Genomic DNA, 19858 nt, shown 5'->3' with positions numbered 1-19858 from the left:
TGGTTGGGTCCTTTAGCACAGCTTTGAAACCTCACACTGTCTCGACTGGAAGTAGTGTTGAATGAATGAGGTAAAAAATACACGTCACTGTTATGACTGTTATAACTATATGAATTCCTGTGGAAAGGACAACTGATTCTACTGTTAAATTTTTATTTATTTATTTATTTTAATGTAGCTCATGATTATGATGTGGACAAAAAATCAAGTCATTGGCAGACAGTTGTGGCTTTGAACCACAGTGTTCTCTGTCGCATTGCAAGTAAAAATATTATTAGTGTCTGGTTAGTGTGTTTCTTTTCTCCTGGCATGTTTCACCACAAGCTGAATGCATGAAGAGAGAGATTGACACTGTACTTTATTTTGCTTGGTTTTGTCCCCCGATTCTGAAAAGAACGTCTGTCATTAGCGTAGACAAACCACTCTAGTTAGCCAGTATTTCCACAAACCTGCATGTTACTGATTCAAAAAAGATCATGGGTCACTTGTTAATGCTAGATATCCAACTAGTAAAGCTGACCTGTGTAGTGAGATTCAGTTACAATGCTGATGTATTTGATACCATCATGAAGAGCTTCAGATTCAAACATACATTTGTTTTTCCAAACGTCAATGGAGGTAAGACTTATTTTCTTTCCCTGGTTCTTATAACTATGAATAAAGAAAATAATTCCCCTTCTTGTTTCCAGACTATACTTGGCATATTATTATTAGTAATTGCTAATAATTTTGTGTTTTTATTTATCATGTATTGATTTTAACCCAAACACATTTTGGGGGTTGACTGAATGCTGAATGACTCCAGTGATTCTGTACAGGAATGAGAGCGTGTCTTTGTGTAAATCATCACACTCGAGCAACATTCAAGCGCCATCAGAGATGGATGAGGAGATTAAACACAAACAGGCATTTTCCCTGTTAGTAAAAGAAGCCAGTTCTTCTGGCCAGTAGATGAACTCAATTCTCCCGACACCGACTCTTAATTATCTCTCACTTGTGCCCTCCTCTCATTCTTCTCCCATTCTGCCCTCATCCATAAATGTCTCACTGTGTGTAAAATACTATGGCAGGAACAAGTGCATAGCTCAGGGAGGCACAGCTTTCTTGAAACAAGGGATTTTCTTTTCTTCTGGTCAGCAGATTAATTTGTGATCTAAGCTTTTCTGTAAATTTTGATGAACCATTCATTTTTGGTTTGAAGTTTGTGGAATATTTTTAGTCTGCATTAAGGTACAGCTTCGGTTCTATCCAGCTGAAAGGTTTTGCCATTATAGCCAAATAACACACACACACACGCAAATCTTCCATAGGTTCTGTTGAGTGCTTTCAAAAATGCAATGTATCCTGGCATGATGAGGAGAAAGTGAGATTAGATCATTTCATTAGGCTTTTCTTCCCTCCATCATCTACAGCCGGAGCTCTATGTCTGTAGGTGCTGGTGTTATCTGAGAAGCCTATGTGCTGACCTGCCTGTTTCCTCTTTCTGTCTCAGGGGTGGACAAATCACTAGCCTGGGCACCCGGGACAAGAAGATTACACGTCCTGGCTTCAGTTCTTTATTTCTTTATTCAGTTCTTTGTTTTGAGTCAGCAAAAAAAAAAACAGTTAGGTTTAGTAGGCTAACGTTTTTTCATCATTCAACTACAACAGAAAGAAAATCATTGTACTTGTTATTGATTTTCACAAAACAAAATAAATCTCTCGTTATCATAACATACGGTTGCCTTACTGTTTCATGTAGAGAGTACACAAATTTGTATGATGTGCAAAGAAAACATCACAGTTCTTCACCAGACATAACTTTTTTGAAGGACACAACCATGATGTTCTACCCTGGATACTTTCTATGTCTATGGCTGAATTATTTGCTGGACTGGAATTTATACTTTTATGTGTCTATATTATTGTATCTGTCTAGCTAACATGGGACTGGCCGCCATATTAGAGCCTTCACTTTATAGGCTGAAGGATTTCTCATTTGTCTAGCCCACATATAAAAAAAATTTGTATGTGGTTGGTCATATTCAAGGAAAAAATATTTCAAAATGGAAAGAAATTTTCATTTCTCCAAAAAATGTGATTTCTTTCCTTATACTACATTTTATTTTAACAAGTTTCTGATTACTAGTGATTGCGTCAGGTAGAATTAATGTAAACCTCTTCCATTGTGAAATCTTATGAGGATGTTTGCACTGATGGGAACTACAGCATAACTGTAGTATTACATTTAAAGCATGTGGTAGAATCGCCCAGTGGTAATGTGTCTGTTGCAAAACACCAGAGCTGTGGATTCGATTCTCAGCTCAGCTCCCAATGTTTCATTTCATTCAGAGCTTCAAAAAATCCATGCTCAAATCATGGTGGATGTATGAAAATGAATCATATTATTGTTACTCAATTCAATCACAAGGACTGCAAGGCAGGATGTTCGTCTCCACAGAGATGATGTTTTACGTCATACGTTATTAGTCATGATCCTAAGTGAAGTGAATTCCTGTTCTACTTTTTCAACTCTTTTAGTGTCCTGATCTGTTGCTATATTAAACCCTGCTGCTTTTCCTTTGACCTCCAGGTGTTCACCACATACTCCAACGAGGAGTATGACCGGCGTAATGATGACGTCGACCCCATGGCAGCCTCAGCTGAGTACGAGCTGGAGAAGAGAGTGGAGAGGCTGGACCTTTTCCCTGTAGAACTGGAGAAAGGTATCACCATTTATTAACTCAGGTTGAATGCAGAGACTCTGCTGAGGGGTTACACTATTAATACTAAAATCTGAAGCTATGTGTAAAGTGTTGGGCTTAGATTTTACTTATCAGTTCCTTTTTATGGAAATTCAGTTCCCTAATTGACAGCAGTTGCAGTGAAAAGGCTGTAGCTCATATTAAACTGATTCAATAGATGCTTGTTAAATGCTCATGTAATTTATGGGTTTAAAGAACGTAATTAGTCTTCACTTACAAATAAAGATAAATCTACTGACCGAATAGTACTGTTTAAATCTTTCTCTGTGGTTCTACACGGCCAGATAGTGACGGCTTGGGGATCAGTATCATCGGAATGGGCGCTGGCGCGGACATGGGCCTGGAGAAACTCGGAATCTTCGTCAAGACAGTGACAGAAGGAGGAGCTGCTCACCGTGATGGAAGGTCAGAAATATATTAAAGATCAGACCTGAAACTGATTGCATTTGTTTATAGCTTCAGTAATGCTCAAGACATTATTTTCATCTTCTTCAAGAATAGCTCTGATTCCAGTATAGCTGATTCTCAATGTGAAAACTCTTTACATGCTGAAATTTTCACTTTTGTTTTTGATCTACTGATATATATATATATATATATATATATTATATATATATATATATATATATATATATATATATATATATATATTAGAGTGCTAAAAATTCTAGACTTTCCTGAACTGAAATACATTTCTCTTTTGCATCGATCTTTCACAAATGACTAGTTACACCAAAAAGTGAAAAAGGAGAAAATCATATTTAAAAAACTCCATTCCATCTGTGCCGAGGGTGGCTCATAGACATTTTGAGAGGTAATATCTGATTACAAACAACTGATTAGATTTAGATCTGTTTCACTCAGGCCAAAAGCTATTCAAAAATATGATCAAGGCGTGAAATTTACTGAGTGAGTAAATCACACTAAGCTAGCAAGCTTTTAAATGTCTTCAGGCATGTAGCCTTTCCATACCAGTGTATGTTTATAGGTGGCTCATGGTCTTTGCAGAAAGTCTAAGGATGAAAAAGTTAACAGATAGATAGATAGATAGATAGATAGATAGATAGATAGATAGATAGATAGATAGATAGATAGATAGATAGATAGATAGATAGATAGATAGCCATACTATATTTCTATAAGCGTCCTGTTGAGACCGTGTATATGATGTCCTGCACTTTCATTTAAACAGTGAGAAATCCCACATCTGTCCCTCACTGGCCATCTGATCTAGCCTAAACAAAGTAAGAAAGTAAACTACACACAACTACCCACTCCTGATGACAGAGGAGGCCGAGAGTAGCAATTCATCATTTTAATAGCCATGAATTACTCAAGGCCGACTCCTCCCTTATCTTAAGCTCTAAGTGTTTTAGGTTTCTTTCAGAGTCTCTTACGATATAACAACTCAATGTGTATTTACAGACGAAGCAGTAAATGCAGACGATGATTCAGTTGAGCAACCGTGAATCTAATCTACCCAATTATTTATTGCTGGAGTAGTGAAATTAATAAAGGTGCTTAATGAATAAATGTCATAAGAAAATGGCTTAACAGAATTACTAGGACTGGTCTGTAACATGTGTTCCTGAAAGCTTGTCTCGTTTCCCCGCCACCAGGATCCAGGTGAATGACCTGATAGTTGAGGTGGACGGCACCAGTCTGGTGGGTGTAACACAGAATTTTGCAGCATCTGTCCTGAGAAACACCACCGGCACTGTCAAGTAAGCAAAAGCATGCCATTGTTACACTTGAAATGTTTCTACTGTCAATGTTGTGTATCAGTAAGCACGCGTGTCAGTAGCCAGATCATTAGACATCCCAGCAGTTATTAATGACTGTCAGTGGCCACTTTATTAGGCACATCATGTGGCAGCAGTACAGTTCGTAAAAATTGTATAGAGTTTCAGTTTTTCTGTTCATATCGAACATAATTAGGAAACACGTGATCTCGGTTACTTTGACTGTGGCATTGTTCTTGGTGCCAGATGGTCTGGTTTGAGTATTTCAGAAACTGCTGATCTCTTGGATTTTTCACACAAAACTGTTTGTCTCTAGAGTTTACACAAAATGGTGTGAAAAACCATGAAGGTATAAATAACTAAAAAAGGCTCATATTACCATTCTGAAAAGAATCACAGAATGCACAGTTACACAGAACCTCAAGGCAGACAGGCTACAGCAGCAAAAGACCACACTGTGTTCCCCTTCTCTCAGCCAAGAACATGGATCTGAAGCTACTGTGGCACAGACTCGGCGAATTTGGACAACTGAAGATCAGAAAAATCATCACCTGGTCTTTTACCAAAATTTTGAATTGTTCCCCACTCTGATGTTCAAAGCATAACCAGAAGCACTTCAGGATTTTAAGCGCTGTGCTGCTGGTACATGATTGCATAACTGCATGAATGAGCAGGAGTACAGCTGATACTGTTAAAGTGGCTGTAAGTGTGTATGGTTTACTGAGGTGTAACAAATACATTCACTTCTTAAAGTCAAAGTAATCTTTACTGAGTACCACTAACCAATAGCTGGAATCAATCTAACCTTTCATGTTTCTTCAGTGTAGCTGTAAGAGTTTCTACATGCGGTTATTGCACAATGTCCATGTTTGTGTGCTGAAATCCGAATCTAAAAAAAGGACAATTTTTTATCCACTTCACGTACTAATTTTATTCATGAAAAAGAAACTCATTCCAGGTATTTTCGTGGATTTCAGTGCATTGTCCTCGTTATGCAACGACACCGAATGAGATACCACATAGTGAGTTTTCTTTGTGCAAGTCAAATTGCAATCTAATCTTTAAATAGATTAGATTGTGTTGTGAGCAGAAAAGTGCATTTCTCCAGCCTACTGTTTTCTTACAGAAATTAGCCAAGCTTGAGGAATGTCACTCACTCTTACAAGTACACAAAAGAATCTTATCTCAGAGACACAGTTCGGTGGGCTGTGTCTTAGCACTTACGCATAATCTTAAATTAAACTGTCACTTTATTTTACACAGACAGTGCACTTTCTGAAAGCTCTTTCACACTCAGTCCCTGTGTTATTCTCAGTAGTTTTTTAGCAAGTCATGTTTGGACTTTTTGTGGACTTTAAATATTATCGGTCGCATTTGCCACGAGAGGTCCTGCACGAAATGGACAAGAAATCTATAGAGGTGGTCGAATGTACATTTCAGTCACTTGAATTTGGCTGCTATCAGTGGACATTTTGTGAATACTCCAGTTTAATCGTTAAAACTTAACATTGTACCTTTAAAGCTGTTGAAAAAAACAGACATCAAGCTGAATAAATAAAATAACCAAGCTAGACATATGGTTTCTGATTCACTGCTCAGTACATGGAGTACAACAGGTTTGAGGCCTTTAGTTTCAGAGAAGGGACAGCATATTTAACTCATTCTATACAGTTGTGTGCTTCCAGCTAATGTGACATCTGTGGGGAAGAACCACAGATGGATGTGATGGTCAGATGTCAAACCTTTGGCCTTATATTGTACCATAACGACAGAAATAACTTAAGGAACGAATGCATGTCTTGCATCCAGTAAAATGTCTTCCGTAACATTTAATGTAACTATATGCACTAAAAAGCACAATGTGTCATTTATTAACAGATTTTATAAATATTAATCACCAGATTAGGGACCATGCTATGTGTTATACATAAATAATCCACTTCTGGGTGGCGTGTGTTAGTAACTGCACAGTATATGGTGTGCTATTTCTTCCTTACACGCTCGTCTAATGTGTGTGGTACTTATCGGTCATATCCATTACACCGTGGATTAGCCGTGTATATGTGTGTATCACTTCAGAAACATGATTTTTAGGAAAAAAATGTAAAGAACTTTGCAAATGTTTATGGAATTGTGTACTTACTATAGACAACTAATGTAAAAAGATTTTTTGCTTTTAAAGACCTGAACATTATTACGTTTATTACAAATTAGACTGAAGGCATCAGCATGACTTTACGGCTTCTGTTCATACGCGAGCCTGCGACTTATATTTAACTCCTTCCTGTGTACATGCTGTTTGAAATGCGCGTATAAATGTGGCATGGGTGTAAATCGAGAAGCAGACATGAAAATTTCACTCCTCACCTAAAGACACGTTCACACTTTCTGTATAAGCTCCTTCTTATTGCAACAGATGTCATTTTTATCAGACAGCAGCACCAGCTTCATGTGCTTTCCTGCCATAGCTGTGTCTTTTTTGTGTATTGCTGCTCAGAGCAGACTCCTCCACTCGTTAGTGCATCGCATTGCAAGACTGGCGAGAGGCCAACTGGAACCCTGGGCTATAGATGCCATTTGGCACAGCTGTGGATTAGATTAGATTCATTTCCACTGAATGCAGAAGCGATGCTTCATCTGGATGAACTACCCCTGGGCACCAATGTACACTTTAGATTGCTGTCTTTCTGCTTTAGTTTAATGCAGTCTAATTGGCCGTTTAAAAAAACACCAGGTGGCTGAAATTTCATTGAGGGTTACGAAATAAACACATAGTGCTGTCTGCTGAAGTTATATTTGTGTCCTGACTGGTTCTTCATACTGTATGCCAAGAAAACAAGTGCAACATTAACCACAAACAACATCCTTAAGAATTGCTTAAATCTGACAGTGAGATTAACTGCATCCATCATGCCATAATGATGAGGCGCTAAACCTGAAACAGATCTCACCAGTGGAACATCACAACACGTATTGTGTACTGCAGGTTTATCATCGGCCGAGAGAAGCCGGGTGAGCAGAGTGAGGTAGCGCAGCTGATCCAGCAGACGTTGGAGCAGGAACGCTGGCAGAGGGAGATGATGGAGCAGCGCTATAACCAGTACATGGAGGAGGATGAAGAGGTAAGGCCTTACACACTCATACAGAATCCTTTCACAGAGATTGCAGCCAGTACAAAGATGGTTTACAGGTAATATTATTATCTATTGTTTATTTACCTGTAGCCAGAAATGGAATTTGCTCCTGTTTTGAGGTGTCCATGTTTAGCGTTGAGTTTATTTGTCATGTCACACTCCACAGTGATGGTTCATGCCTCATAAAGTAGAGCCTCAGGGCTTTAAAAATTGGTAGTTTTTCATGAATATTTCTGTTTTGTACCTAACCTATTAGGGCCAGTATATTCAAGTAGCTGGTGATATCAAACCCGTTTCTCCTCTCTTCTGCTTCATACTGAAAGCCAACAGTGTCCTAACTCATTTTCTATCAGACTTGCAGTCATAAAATAACGAATTTCTTTTTACTGACTGAAAATGTCTGATAAGTTGATTTCCATATTTTCATTCTCCCAGCAGAATGGAAAACCAGTGAGCCTGTAAAAAGGGTTAAGGAAATTTTATTTCAATTCACTTTTGGGCCCAAGAGAAAGACAGTCAGATAGGAGAAACTCTTTATCAACAAATCATCAGATTTATCACTTAATCACTGTGTTTGTATATACAGAGTAACGTCTGTATGTTTCGGTACGGCTCCAAATGTTGCTATAGTAAGAATCTGTCCCAAAGTGTAGCTTCAGGAACTGTATATCCATAACTGTGGTTTAATTATAGTTAAAGCTACAAGCTAGTACTTCCCGGCTGATCAGGACTGTGTGGGTGTGTAAGTGTCAGATTGCATAATGATTGGCAGCGGCTTCGCCTCAGCAACATAACGACAGTGAAGCAGGACAAGAGAAAAGTTAGAAGGTGACAAAGTGCAGCTTTTTTAGTCACCAGTAACAAATGTCACATGACGTATATTTGCAAGGATGAAGAAAGTAACATTAATATGTTAAGACTGAGATTTTCTTTGTCTGCTTGATCCCTGCATTTTGCCGGTGTAACATGGGATTGTACCACAGGATTACTGTGTCTGTGAAGAAGAAGTACAGTTTGTGCTTCCTATTTTAAAACAGCTTTCATTTTGTAACATTTAACTTCCTTTCTGTCCAACAGTGAGGCAGAGTGTCAAGGTTAATTAACCAGTAGACTACATTTTACAGCACAATTGTTGTGATTATATTATTGTAGCGAAGGCACTCTGCTAACACACATCCACTTCACTCAGTCTTGACCACAGTCTGGGCATCATTTATATAAAATGGCTAGATACAGTTTTATGTCTGAAAAATCCAGCGTATCTTTCGGGTGAAAAGATCAGCATCGTTTGTAATCATGAGAAAATCACCACCAGAGGTCATTGATAATCATTAAAAGCTGTGTAATTGGAGAATAATTTGAGAGAGACTTCTGGAGTACACTTTCATTAGTGTCATCTTGTCCTGGTTATTTGCAGAAAGCAGGTGAGTTTTATTGCTCCTGTCTTCACACAGAGTATTCACACCTTCACCCGTCACAACGGGCTTTCCAGCCAGACCTTCCTCTGCTCCTCCTCCACTTGCGATGTGTTTGGGTGTAAAGAGAGTGCTAAATAATTCCTCAGCGGAGGATGTACTGTGATCAGGTTGGATAGGACGTGGGCATGGAACCGAAAGCTGGCTCTGTGTTTCCTCCACACAGTGTCTCGGAGATGATTCGAGATCGTGGCAGTCTCACGCTTCCGGAACATTCCGCTCATCTCCTTCCCCGTCAAGGATAACCTTTACAAACGCCAGTTTTAACGTCCAGAATCTAATGGAGGAAAGCTATTGACAGATCAGAGTCTCGACCAGACCAGCATTGCTAGTCTTTTTTAAAATGTTATTTTATTCCGACTCAGCTAGATCCACAACATGACACGAATATATTCCTCTCAGATCATTTTCATTGACATTTAGCGGATGTTTCATGCACAGCAAATTAAATCCAGACTGTTTTAGTAGCACTTTTGCTCTGTATTAATGTACTAAAGTTTCCTAACGGCGCTGCCATTTAGGTCTGTAGGAATGGGATCCTCCTTCACAGTGACACAGTGCTGTGAGTCATTGTACATCTGATGTCTCTATTTGTAGCAGAAGTGTACTGTTTCAAGGCTCAGCAATCACTGAAGGTGGAAGACAGGGTTTGGGACTACAGCAGCAGAGGGTTTGTTTGATCCAAAAAAAAAAAATCTTTACTTGTCAAGAAAGTGGTGAAGCATGACTCTTTTTGCACCTCTCTACTCTCTTATATGTGTCCTGCTTTTTTAAGAGGGATTTATGCACTGCGACCCTACTACAATATTTGTATCAACCCATCCATCCATCCATTTTCTATACCTGCTTTATTCCTAATTAGGGTCACAGGGATCCTATCCCAGCACACATTGGGCGAAAGGCAGGGGTACACCCCGGACAGGTCAGCAGTCCATCACAGGGCCACATATTTATATCAACCATTTTTTTTAATTCTGGAGAAAACGTAGGAGCCTGGTTTGGATTATGCATGCACTCTCATCTCCTTCATACGTCGTGAAAAAAATTGATTTTAATGGCAAACAAAAATTAATGAAAAGTTGTAAATTAACCATAAAACTACATTTTAATAATTAAACTGTTTACACCATGCAAAAGACTGGCATACATCATTAGCCTTTTTCCCCTGACCTAAAACTGAACATGCCAAACAATGGGCATGCAAAGTATTATTATTATTATTATTATTATTATTATTATTATTATTATTATTATTATTATTATTATTATTATTATTATTATTAAATATTTTTAAAAAATCATAGTTATCTCAAATTCATACCTCCAATTACCAGCTATATCCAAAATTATTAATTTAGTTCATGAGAGTAGAAATGGCTATAACAATAACCTACATTATATAGTTATTGATGGAACTTGCCAACATTATGCGATTTATGACATTTCTGCAATTATGGACAATGACTCTCATCCCCTCCATAAAACATTGGACAAGCTTTAGCCTCTTCGCTGCTCGAAGTAATCTTCTTCTCTCGGCATTTCCCTTCAGGGGTCATCACATCTCTTCCGCATCCTCAACACTTGCACCCACTAGCTTCATATCCTCATCTATTACATCCATTTTTGCCTCCTGCCTGGCAGCTCCATGTCCAACATTCTTCTACCAATATACTCACTCTCCCTCTTCTGAACATGTCCAAACCTTCTCGAAGTAATGATATAAGAAATCATTCCTGCCCAGGGCTATCAGACTTTACAACTCATCTTCCCAGGTCAGATCTGTGATCACCAAACTGGACTGAGCTACGTTTCTTAGACACGCCCTAATAACTCTCTTGCCCTTCAATAGTCTTATCTATCATGTCAGTAGTTTATTATTACATATTTTGCATAATTTATCAGCATCTCGTGCACATTGTCTATCAGTCCATCTAGCATATCAGTCTATTCATGCACATATTACTACCCTTCATTATTTTTATACTATTATACATATTGTTTATTTCTCTGTGCCTCTCTCATTATCCATTTTTAGGTTGTTTTTTTTTTGTATCCCTGCTGTAGTTTAAATGTACCAAGCTGCTATGACAACTTAATTTCCCTCTGGAGATTAATAAAGTTATTCGATTCTATTCTGGCTCCCCTTATGCTTTTCTTACATATCACACTAATGGACTCAAGTCTCTCCTGTAGGCTTAAATGCAGACGTCACTGTTCTAATTGAAACCCAGCCAGTGAAGCAGTCTTTGTGATTGAAGCTGTGTTAGATTGCATCCTTTTGCCATCTTGATCCAGACCTGTGGTTTCTTAGGTCTGCTTGCTGTTTGTGTACACTGGATTTGTTATATGATGCTATGTACAGCTCTTTGGCTCCACTATTATGTGCTTTATAAGTAAAATTTGACTTGACTACACAGTACAGAGCATGGCTGGACGCTTCGTTGCTGCATCTGCTTAGTGGAAGCATCTGCAGTCATTATGTTTCTCCACCCACTTTGCTTTAAATGCGCTGAAATTCGGTCATGGAAACTGTGGGATGTCACCACTTATTCATATTATCTCCATGCATATCGTGTGCCAAGACCGACATTTACCCAATTAGAAAGTAACCAGCGATTTAAGTTTGTCCTTAACCTCAGTTTGTTTCGAAAATAATAAAATGTAAGATATCTGTGTTGTCTTTATTACTTTATTAGTGCTGCACTCACCAGACAGTGATAACTGGATGAATTTTATGACCTTATCTTTTATTTATGTCCAGCTTACAAACGTCCACTTGGTGGCTGCATAGACTCTGCCACCTTGTGGCCAGTTGTGGAATTGTCGCTAATGTTTGACTGCATCACACACACCCACAATTTGTTGCAAGGATCATCTGAAAGACCAGGAAATATACCAGGTTTATCAAGACTGCTCATAAAGTTGCCCTTGTGGTGAAAATATAGCACATCTATATTGAATTATAGTGAATTTTCCTCCCTGCTGCTGATTGTCATGGGTTATCTGTCATTTGAGACATGAGATAAATGGATGCAGTACTGAAATTCAGTTGTGTTACTGGGTTAATGAATTACCTTCTCTCTCTCTCTCTCTCTCTCTCTCTCTCTCTGTCCGTGCAGGCGGGTGAGTACGGCACAGACGAGGATGAGGAGATGAGCCCCATGTTCCCTAATGCTATCGAGGTGTTTGACTTGGCTGAGAGCGAGGACATGCTCTCTCCTGTGGAGATGGACCCAGAGAAACTCACTCACAAGTTTAAAGAGGTCAGTGCTGCCAACGGTCGTTTGTCTTCTTCCTATTCTGACCTCACCAAAGATATTCAGGTTGCAAGAAGGGAATAAAATTTTTATTTGAACACTGTCAGTATTTCTATTCAGGTCAAGACACTATAGCCATTTAGAAAAGAAATATGTGTAGTGCATATCAAGAATTCACTGCTAGCCTCTGCTGTGCCATCTCTCACATGCATTTCCTGCATGCTTCTGCCTCCAGCTCCAGATAAAGCATGCTGTGACCCAGGCTGAGATCCAGCAGCTGAAAAGGAAGGTAAGTAGGTTTCAGGTTTACTGTTTCAGATGATAAAATGTGTTCAGGTGACATAGTATAAGTCTTTTCGTTTTTTTCTTTTGCAGCTGGCTCATGCCGAGCAGGAAAAACTGCGCTGGAGGATGGAGAAGGCCCAGCTGGAGCAGACCGTGCGAGAGACGAAGGAACGAATGGAGAAGCTTGAGGGCTACTGGATGGAGGCCCAGAGCCTGTGTCAGGCAGTAGACGAGCATCTTAAAGAGACACAGGCTCAGTACCAGACACTGGAGCGCAAATACAGCAAAGCCAAGCGCCTCATCAAAGAGTACCAGCAGAAGTGAGTGGGCAGGAAGTGGAAGCAATGCTTTGATGGAAATGTAGCATGTAATGCCAAGTGTCAGGGGCATACACTGTAGTTAAACACTTTGTAGGCTTTTTAGTTTTAAAAGGGAAAGATTAGAGACTATTCTCTAAGATGCAGGTGTGAATAACAAGAGCTTCTCTCATGAGCTTTATACTGTTTGTGCAGGCTGTAAGGAAACTGGTGTACTGTTATCACCTGGATAACAAACTAGAAATACTGAAATTAATGAACGGTGCACTAGTCATGATTGTAGCTGTAGTAGGTGAAGTTCCACTAAACCTGCGCCCCATTCACGCCCATGTACACTAAACACACATACAGAGTCCACAGTGGCCAGTGGAGTTAAATGAGCTGTGTGATCCTGGTAGCATCTGATCCTCACCTCACGACATTTACATTTCTGGCATTTGGCAGACGCCCTTCATCCAGAGCAACTTACATTTTATCTCATTTTATACAACTAAGCAATTAAGGGCCTTGCTCAGAGGCCCAGCAGTGGCAGCTTGGTGGAGCTGGCATTCAAACTCACAACCTTCCCCTCAGCAGTCCAACACCTTAACCCAGATTACTAAGTTATAATACTCTTCATCAGCTCAAAATGATTTGTAAAAATGGTCAAGAGTGTCTTTGCTGTCTTTTTGATTTTTTTATTTATTAATGGGCTCCAGTCACATCCAGTTTCTCTTCTAATTATCCATCACTGCTCTAGCTAACATTATATACACTTCTGATTTATCCGAATCATTACATTATGCGGCTCGTTTTGTGATGAAAATGTGTCTAATTGATTGGCTGTGTAAAAACAGACATTCTGACTGTTCGACAGATTGTGTACATAAACTTTGTGGCCAATCCCATTTATCAATCCATCCTTTATCTATACCCGCTTTATTCCTAATTAGGGTTACGGGGGTCTGCTGGAGCCTATCCCAGCACACATTGGGCAAAAGGCAGGGGTACACCCTGGACAGGTCACCAGTCCATCACAGGGCCACATATATAGACAGACAACCACACACACACACTCACTCCTATGGGCAATTTAGAATTACCACTCAACCTAATGTACAGGTTTTTGGACTGTGGGAGGAAACCAGAGCACCAGGAGTAAACCCACACAGGCACGGGGAGAACATGCAAACTCTACACAGAAAGGCCTCTGCATGTTCGAACCCAGGACCTTCTTGCTGTGAGGCAACAGTGCTAACCACTAAGCCACCATGCTGCCCCCATCCCACTTAAAAGAAGTAAATTTCTCCACCTTGAAAAAGTGCTGCAAAAATTTCTTGCAAGTATGACAAAGTATGATAAACAGATTTTGTCAGACACGTAACACACTTGATGCTGATGCCATTACTAAATACTTTTTATTGTGTAGATATTCTCCAGGTTAGTAGTAAAAAATAGAAGTCAAAGCCCACTATTGCACTGTTTGCACTTAGGGGCCCGAGCCAGCAGAGTGCACTGTGGTGTACTCCACAGTCAGTACACAGTCAGGACACTGATGTACTGACAAATGCAAATGACTAGAAAAAAGCTTCAACAGGACATTCTGGGCTTTAAAAAATGGTAGATTTTTATTCTATGGCCAGTCAGTAACTAGTGTGTGTGTGTGTGTGTGTCTGTGTGTGTGTGTGTGTGCGTGTGTGTGTGTGTGATGCAGAGAGATTGAGTATCTGAAGAAGGAGACAGCGCAGAGGCGTGCACAGGAGGAATCAGAAGCCGACCACAAGGAGGAGACAGACAGCCTGCAGGAGAAGGTACAGTGGAAGTGGACAAGCAAAGATTCATTTCCTAAGTGACTGCATTAAATTACACCTTCAGCCCAAGCCAAGCATTAAGGGACTTTTTTTTTTTCCAGAATAAATTATTATTAGAGATTTTCAGCATCCATTAAACACCATAAAATGCGTCAGTGTGCATGGCTTTGTGTCACGTACAGTATTTACGGTAAAAAACGAATCGGTATAAAACCTCTAGAAGACACTTAGCAGTACATTTGAATGTGAGAAAAGCAGCGGAAGAGAACATGCTCCTGGATTGGATTCCACTCGCTCACTCCAGAGCTAAAACTCAACAGCGTTGTTATATTCCCATGGTTCGGTATGTGATGATGCTGAGAACGCTGATGCTAAACAACCTTCAATGATCAGTCAAACACTTGGTGCGTCCCAAATCAGATACTTATGCACTATCCTATACCATTTGGTAGTATAGTGCAAGTAGTGTGTTCACTCTAAAAAAAAAAAAAAAAAGAAAAGAAAAAAAAAGTCCAACAAGAAGAAGTGCACTTCAGACCCCAGGCTAATGCACTTATTCCACTGAAAGAATAAATGTGTGGAATGTCGGGCGCTTCATGCACTCAACCGTCACAGCTTTGCTAATGCAGCAGGAAAAGGGGGCGGGGCTGACACTAGATGAGAAAAAATTTTCAAGATGCCCAACAACACTCCAGTGGACAAGACATGCTATAAATGAGCGATTTATGTTTCAACATTTTAAAAATGCACTGTATCCTGCTGAAGCCGGCGGCGTCGCATTACATGCGTAATTGACTGGGAAACAGCTTATAGTGGAAAAAAAACTTTAGTCTTCCATTTGAGACTATTCTACTGTTGTAAAATTCATACACCAGAGTGTAGAGTAAACAGTGCGTAGTGTAAGTACATAGCGTGCAGTCATTTGGGACGCAGCTACCTCTGTTGCGCTGCACTGCAATGCAATGGCTTGAATTTTTTATGGCATGAATTTTTTATAGTCTAAATATTTCGCCTGTGAGTTATGCAGTCTGCGTGCACTACTGACTCTTTTCCATTATTTTTTTTGGTTAACATGCTTTTATTGATTTGCCCTTTACTATTTCTCTTAGGTCATGTTAGGTATGTTAGATGACCTTTCGCTAGCAGTCGCATTTCTCATTTTCACCTACTAGCTTTATGGCACTATAAGCAGCTGGGAGAGGGCTGCCTTAACGTTGTATAACACCTAGAAATGTGAGCAGATGGGCTTTTATACATATGTCTAACTATGCTTTAATTATTGGTCATTTAAAAGACGTAATTAATATTTCAATTCAAAATGTATGGAGTTGAAAATGATTATTCAATTCAGTTCAGTTGTATAGCATGTTTAACAATGGACATTGTCTCAAAGCACGGTTACAGAAGTATAGAAACAGAACAAAATGTGTAAAGTTTAAAGTTAAGTTACTATTTTATCCCTGTACTGTTTTTGAAACCATTCTGTGATCAGTGGACATGGTGACACTCACACATCTGCCCCTATAGACAAGCCACATGTCTGGTGTGTTCTTGTTCTAATATCTGCTCACTTGTGTGATGTAGCTGTGATCCACTTCTGAGTTATGATGGGAAGTCAGCTAGGAAGAGTATTGAAACAGAGCCTAAGATTTTAACCTGTTGAAATCTCAGCAGCTTCTTATACGTTTGCTGTCGTTTCCTCTTTAGATCACCGACTTAGAAACGAAGGTGGGTGCACTGAAGAGCTCCGAGCCCTCCTAAACCCGCACAGGAACTAGAGAGAAACGAGGGAGAGAGCAGGAGAAAAGTCTTTCAGCCCTGGCCGTCCCTCCTTCCTGCATGTTTTCCCCTGTGGCATGCAACAATGGACAACCAAAAAGAGTGAAAGAAACATTAAAGGGATGTTACTGGGGGAAAAAGGGGGCGTGACAGAGAACTCATAAAGTCCTGCCAGACGTGTGGCACAGGCCTGCTCACCTCTAGTCTTCATGACAACCCATATAACGTCGGACGTTTTTGCTTTCAAACAGTATTTGATTTCTTGATTTCTTTTTTTCTTTTTCTTTTTAATGGCCCAATAAAAACATTACACAGCTTAGCCTTGGCAACTCAGCACATTCGAGTGACACACGCCACCTGGACCTGGTGCCAAGCGAACTGAGGAAAAGAGAAATTCCATGCGACAGACTTCTAAATATCACCTTCTTTTTTTTTTTTCTTCCATCATGTGTGTGCAGAACGCGATGCTGTAGGTTTGTACAGCAGTGCCAGAACATTTGATGGTGTTTGTATATATTCTTCAATGTATTTAAAAAATGCTTAAGCAATGAGCTGTAAGGGAACAGGGGAACAGCCGGGGTGGAGGAGGGGGGGGTAAAGCCAGGGTGCAGATAACAGGTAAGTGAAGGTAAACAGATTTTCCCTCTTCTAGACCGGCGCAGGTTCTTTTCACGCGTTTTATTTTTCTTCTTCAAGCAAAATGGCAAACAGGGTGTGAGACTTGTGTAAGTCGACCTTTCTCGATGTACCTTCCAAGACTTACATTTCACACTTTGCTTTCCTCTGGACAGTATTACTGGAAGTGTGTCGTGTGATTCAGGCCTCTGGGTCGCTGTCTCCTGCATTTCTCTCACGCATCAGTCACTATCAGTGTATGAGTGAGAAAGAGAAGAGAAGGACGGACGGCTTGCGTGCTTAATTCTTACCTTCTTTTTTTTTTTTTTCTCTAATCTCTGCTCACCAGATATTTCTTGCACAGCATCAGATGAAAGTGCAGCAACTGGCAGCATGGGTTGAATGAATGTGTTGACATCCAGCAGTGACGCTTCATCATCACTTCTTTAGGTTGTTTCTAATCCAGGCTGAAAATGTGATTTTTCACTGAGCTAAAAAAATGCTAACAATTATCCCGCTGTATTCTGTAGTTATTTATCTTAAAGCACATGACTCGGTAGCTACGGTGCATTATTCTGTATGCGTGCAGAGTGAGGAGCGTAAATCGGACCTGCCTATCCCGGGAGTTTCAGGGGTTAAACATTATTAGATCAAGAGTAATTGTCTTACCAGTGTAACGATAAGCGTACATTTGCAGACTTTTAGCTTTTGCTGATGTCTTATTGGTGAGCAGCTTTTTTGTTTTTTGTCTCAAGGCGGATTTTACTATTGTATTCGATCAAACGTTATGGATTTGGGGAAACTGGAATCTAGATAGAGTTAAACACAGCTTTTAGATAGACATTGGCCTTTAATCTGATTTTGGACCAGCCTCCTCAGACGAGATCACAACTCAGCCATAGCATTTAAAGGATCATTCTGGTATTTTTGAACAAATATGTGTTTCTAACAGTAAGGGGCATTCAGGCCAGGTGGCAAACTCCAGACGTTTTTTCCCATGCCTGAAATCCTTCATTCCTTTTTTAAAAAATGAAGCCGCGTCTGCCTGCCCATCAACCTGCTATTACTTTTGAGCTGTATGCATTTTCGTTCAAAACTCCCGGCGTAATCCTTTAAGGACTGGTGTGGAGTCTGCTGGAGATTTTCTCTCTGTTGTTGCAATAAGAAAGAAGCTCTGCCGTCGCTGTATGTTTATTTCTAAGTTTCAGTTAAAATGTATTGAACCTTGATTCTGGAAAGACAGTATTAGTTTCGGACAGATCGAGAAAAAACGAGAAAAAAAAAAAATGCATTAGCTGTAGTTTCCATGGCTTTTCTCATGTATGTAATTTAATTCAATCCCATCGCTTCCACTTGCTATGTTTTGTGATGATAAGAAAAAAAAAAGAAGAAAAAAAAAAAAAAAAGAAATGTCTCTTACGATGCAGTATTGAAAGCGACGTCTGGGGTTTTATCCGACCTTTTAACAGATATTTTAGTGATACAACAATTATTACTCTGCAACAATATATAATGGGCTTTGTTATTGTCAGTAGAGTATAAATAGAGGTTTTTTTGTTTGTTTGTTTTTTTTTGTTTTTTTTAATGTGTGGAAATAGAATCTCACATCATTCACTTGGATCCAATTTGAAGTCTGTGCACCATATGCAAAGACGAATCGTAACAGAGAGCACTGCGATAGTCCAGGGGTGTGTGTGTATGTATCAAGCGTCCCCGCTCAGCCATGTAGAAATATATTCATCTGAACGACTTTTCCTCCTGTGAGGTTTGATACATAAATACAATCCCTGAACTACCTCAGGTCTTTTCCATTTTTGTTTTGTTTTTTATCTCCATTTCTCTCTCTCTCTCTCTCTCTCATTTTCTTTTTAGCATTTCCTCCTTTTCTTCCTCTTTTGAATATTTTTTGCACAAATTCATCCATTCTTTAAAAGGAAAAGAAAAGAAAAGAAAAGTGTAAAGGCATAGGTTGTAACGAGTGCTACATGCTACAGTAGGGGTCATTTGATGACAGTCAGCATGATGTGAGCTTGTCTCTGCTCCAGCTGTGCATCTGTGCCAGTAACACCTCCGTATGATCCACTCAGGTTGAATGAGGATCAAGTACACACACACACACACACACACAGGACTCGGTTTTTTTTTTTGTTTTGTTTTGTTTGCGATCACGTCCCAGGAGGACGCAGACTTTTCGCTCGGCCGTGTGTGTCGCTGTTTACCGGCTCAGCAGAAAAAAAGAATCGTTGTCCACGTTCATGGTCAGCTTTCGCCTTTTTGATAAATGTGATTACTGCAACTGGACCTGATCGTGTATCCGAAATCCTGATGGATGAGCCAGTAAAGATCGGAGCGCTACCCGGACGGATGACAGCAGGACAAGCTACATGCTGAGTGATTATCAGAGCACTGAAACACTAGAGAAACAGTAACAACTTTACATTCCATTAGACCTGCTCTTTTTGCGGACGTCGTAGCCGTCTATAAGGTTCACTTACTTCTGTGTACAGACAGGAACTCGTTCCTCATGCTGGTGTAAGGGTGTTACTCATTTTAACGTGAACTAAAACTTGACTCCATTCTTTCACCGTTGAGTTTTGTTTTGTTTTTTTGTTTATTTTATTGCTTTGAGTTGCATTCATTTAAATAAGAAAGAAAGAAAAAAAAAAAAAAAAACGTTCCATTTGAAAGGAGCATCATGTCCATCTTGCATAATTTACTGT

General features: G+C 39.6%; 1 protein-coding gene across 1 annotated transcript in view; it reads left to right on the top strand.

Annotated features, from left to right (window-relative positions):
• Positions 1–17465, top strand: part of ppp1r9ba (protein phosphatase 1, regulatory subunit 9Ba) — a 46451-nt gene extending 28986 nt beyond the window's left edge. Inside the window, exons 3-11 of the mRNA XM_058377078.1 lie at positions 2573–2705; positions 3029–3149; positions 4364–4468; positions 7473–7608; positions 12215–12358; positions 12588–12641; positions 12728–12957; positions 14648–14744; positions 16452–17465. Coding sequence (XP_058233061.1) covers positions 2573–2705; positions 3029–3149; positions 4364–4468; positions 7473–7608; positions 12215–12358; positions 12588–12641; positions 12728–12957; positions 14648–14744; positions 16452–16505 — 1074 coding nt within the window. The 3' untranslated portion in view covers positions 16506–17465. The remainder of the gene's footprint in view (positions 1–2572; positions 2706–3028; positions 3150–4363; positions 4469–7472; positions 7609–12214; positions 12359–12587; positions 12642–12727; positions 12958–14647; positions 14745–16451) is intronic.
• The last annotated feature ends 2393 nt before the right edge of the window (positions 17466–19858 follow it).

Source organism: Hemibagrus wyckioides, linkage group LG02, assembly GCF_019097595.1.
Source record: "Hemibagrus wyckioides isolate EC202008001 linkage group LG02, SWU_Hwy_1.0, whole genome shotgun sequence".
NCBI classification, from domain to species: Eukaryota; Metazoa; Chordata; class Actinopteri; order Siluriformes; family Bagridae; genus Hemibagrus; species Hemibagrus wyckioides.
Note: the sequence above shows the minus strand (reverse complement) of the source record. Positions and strands in the feature narration are given on the sequence as shown.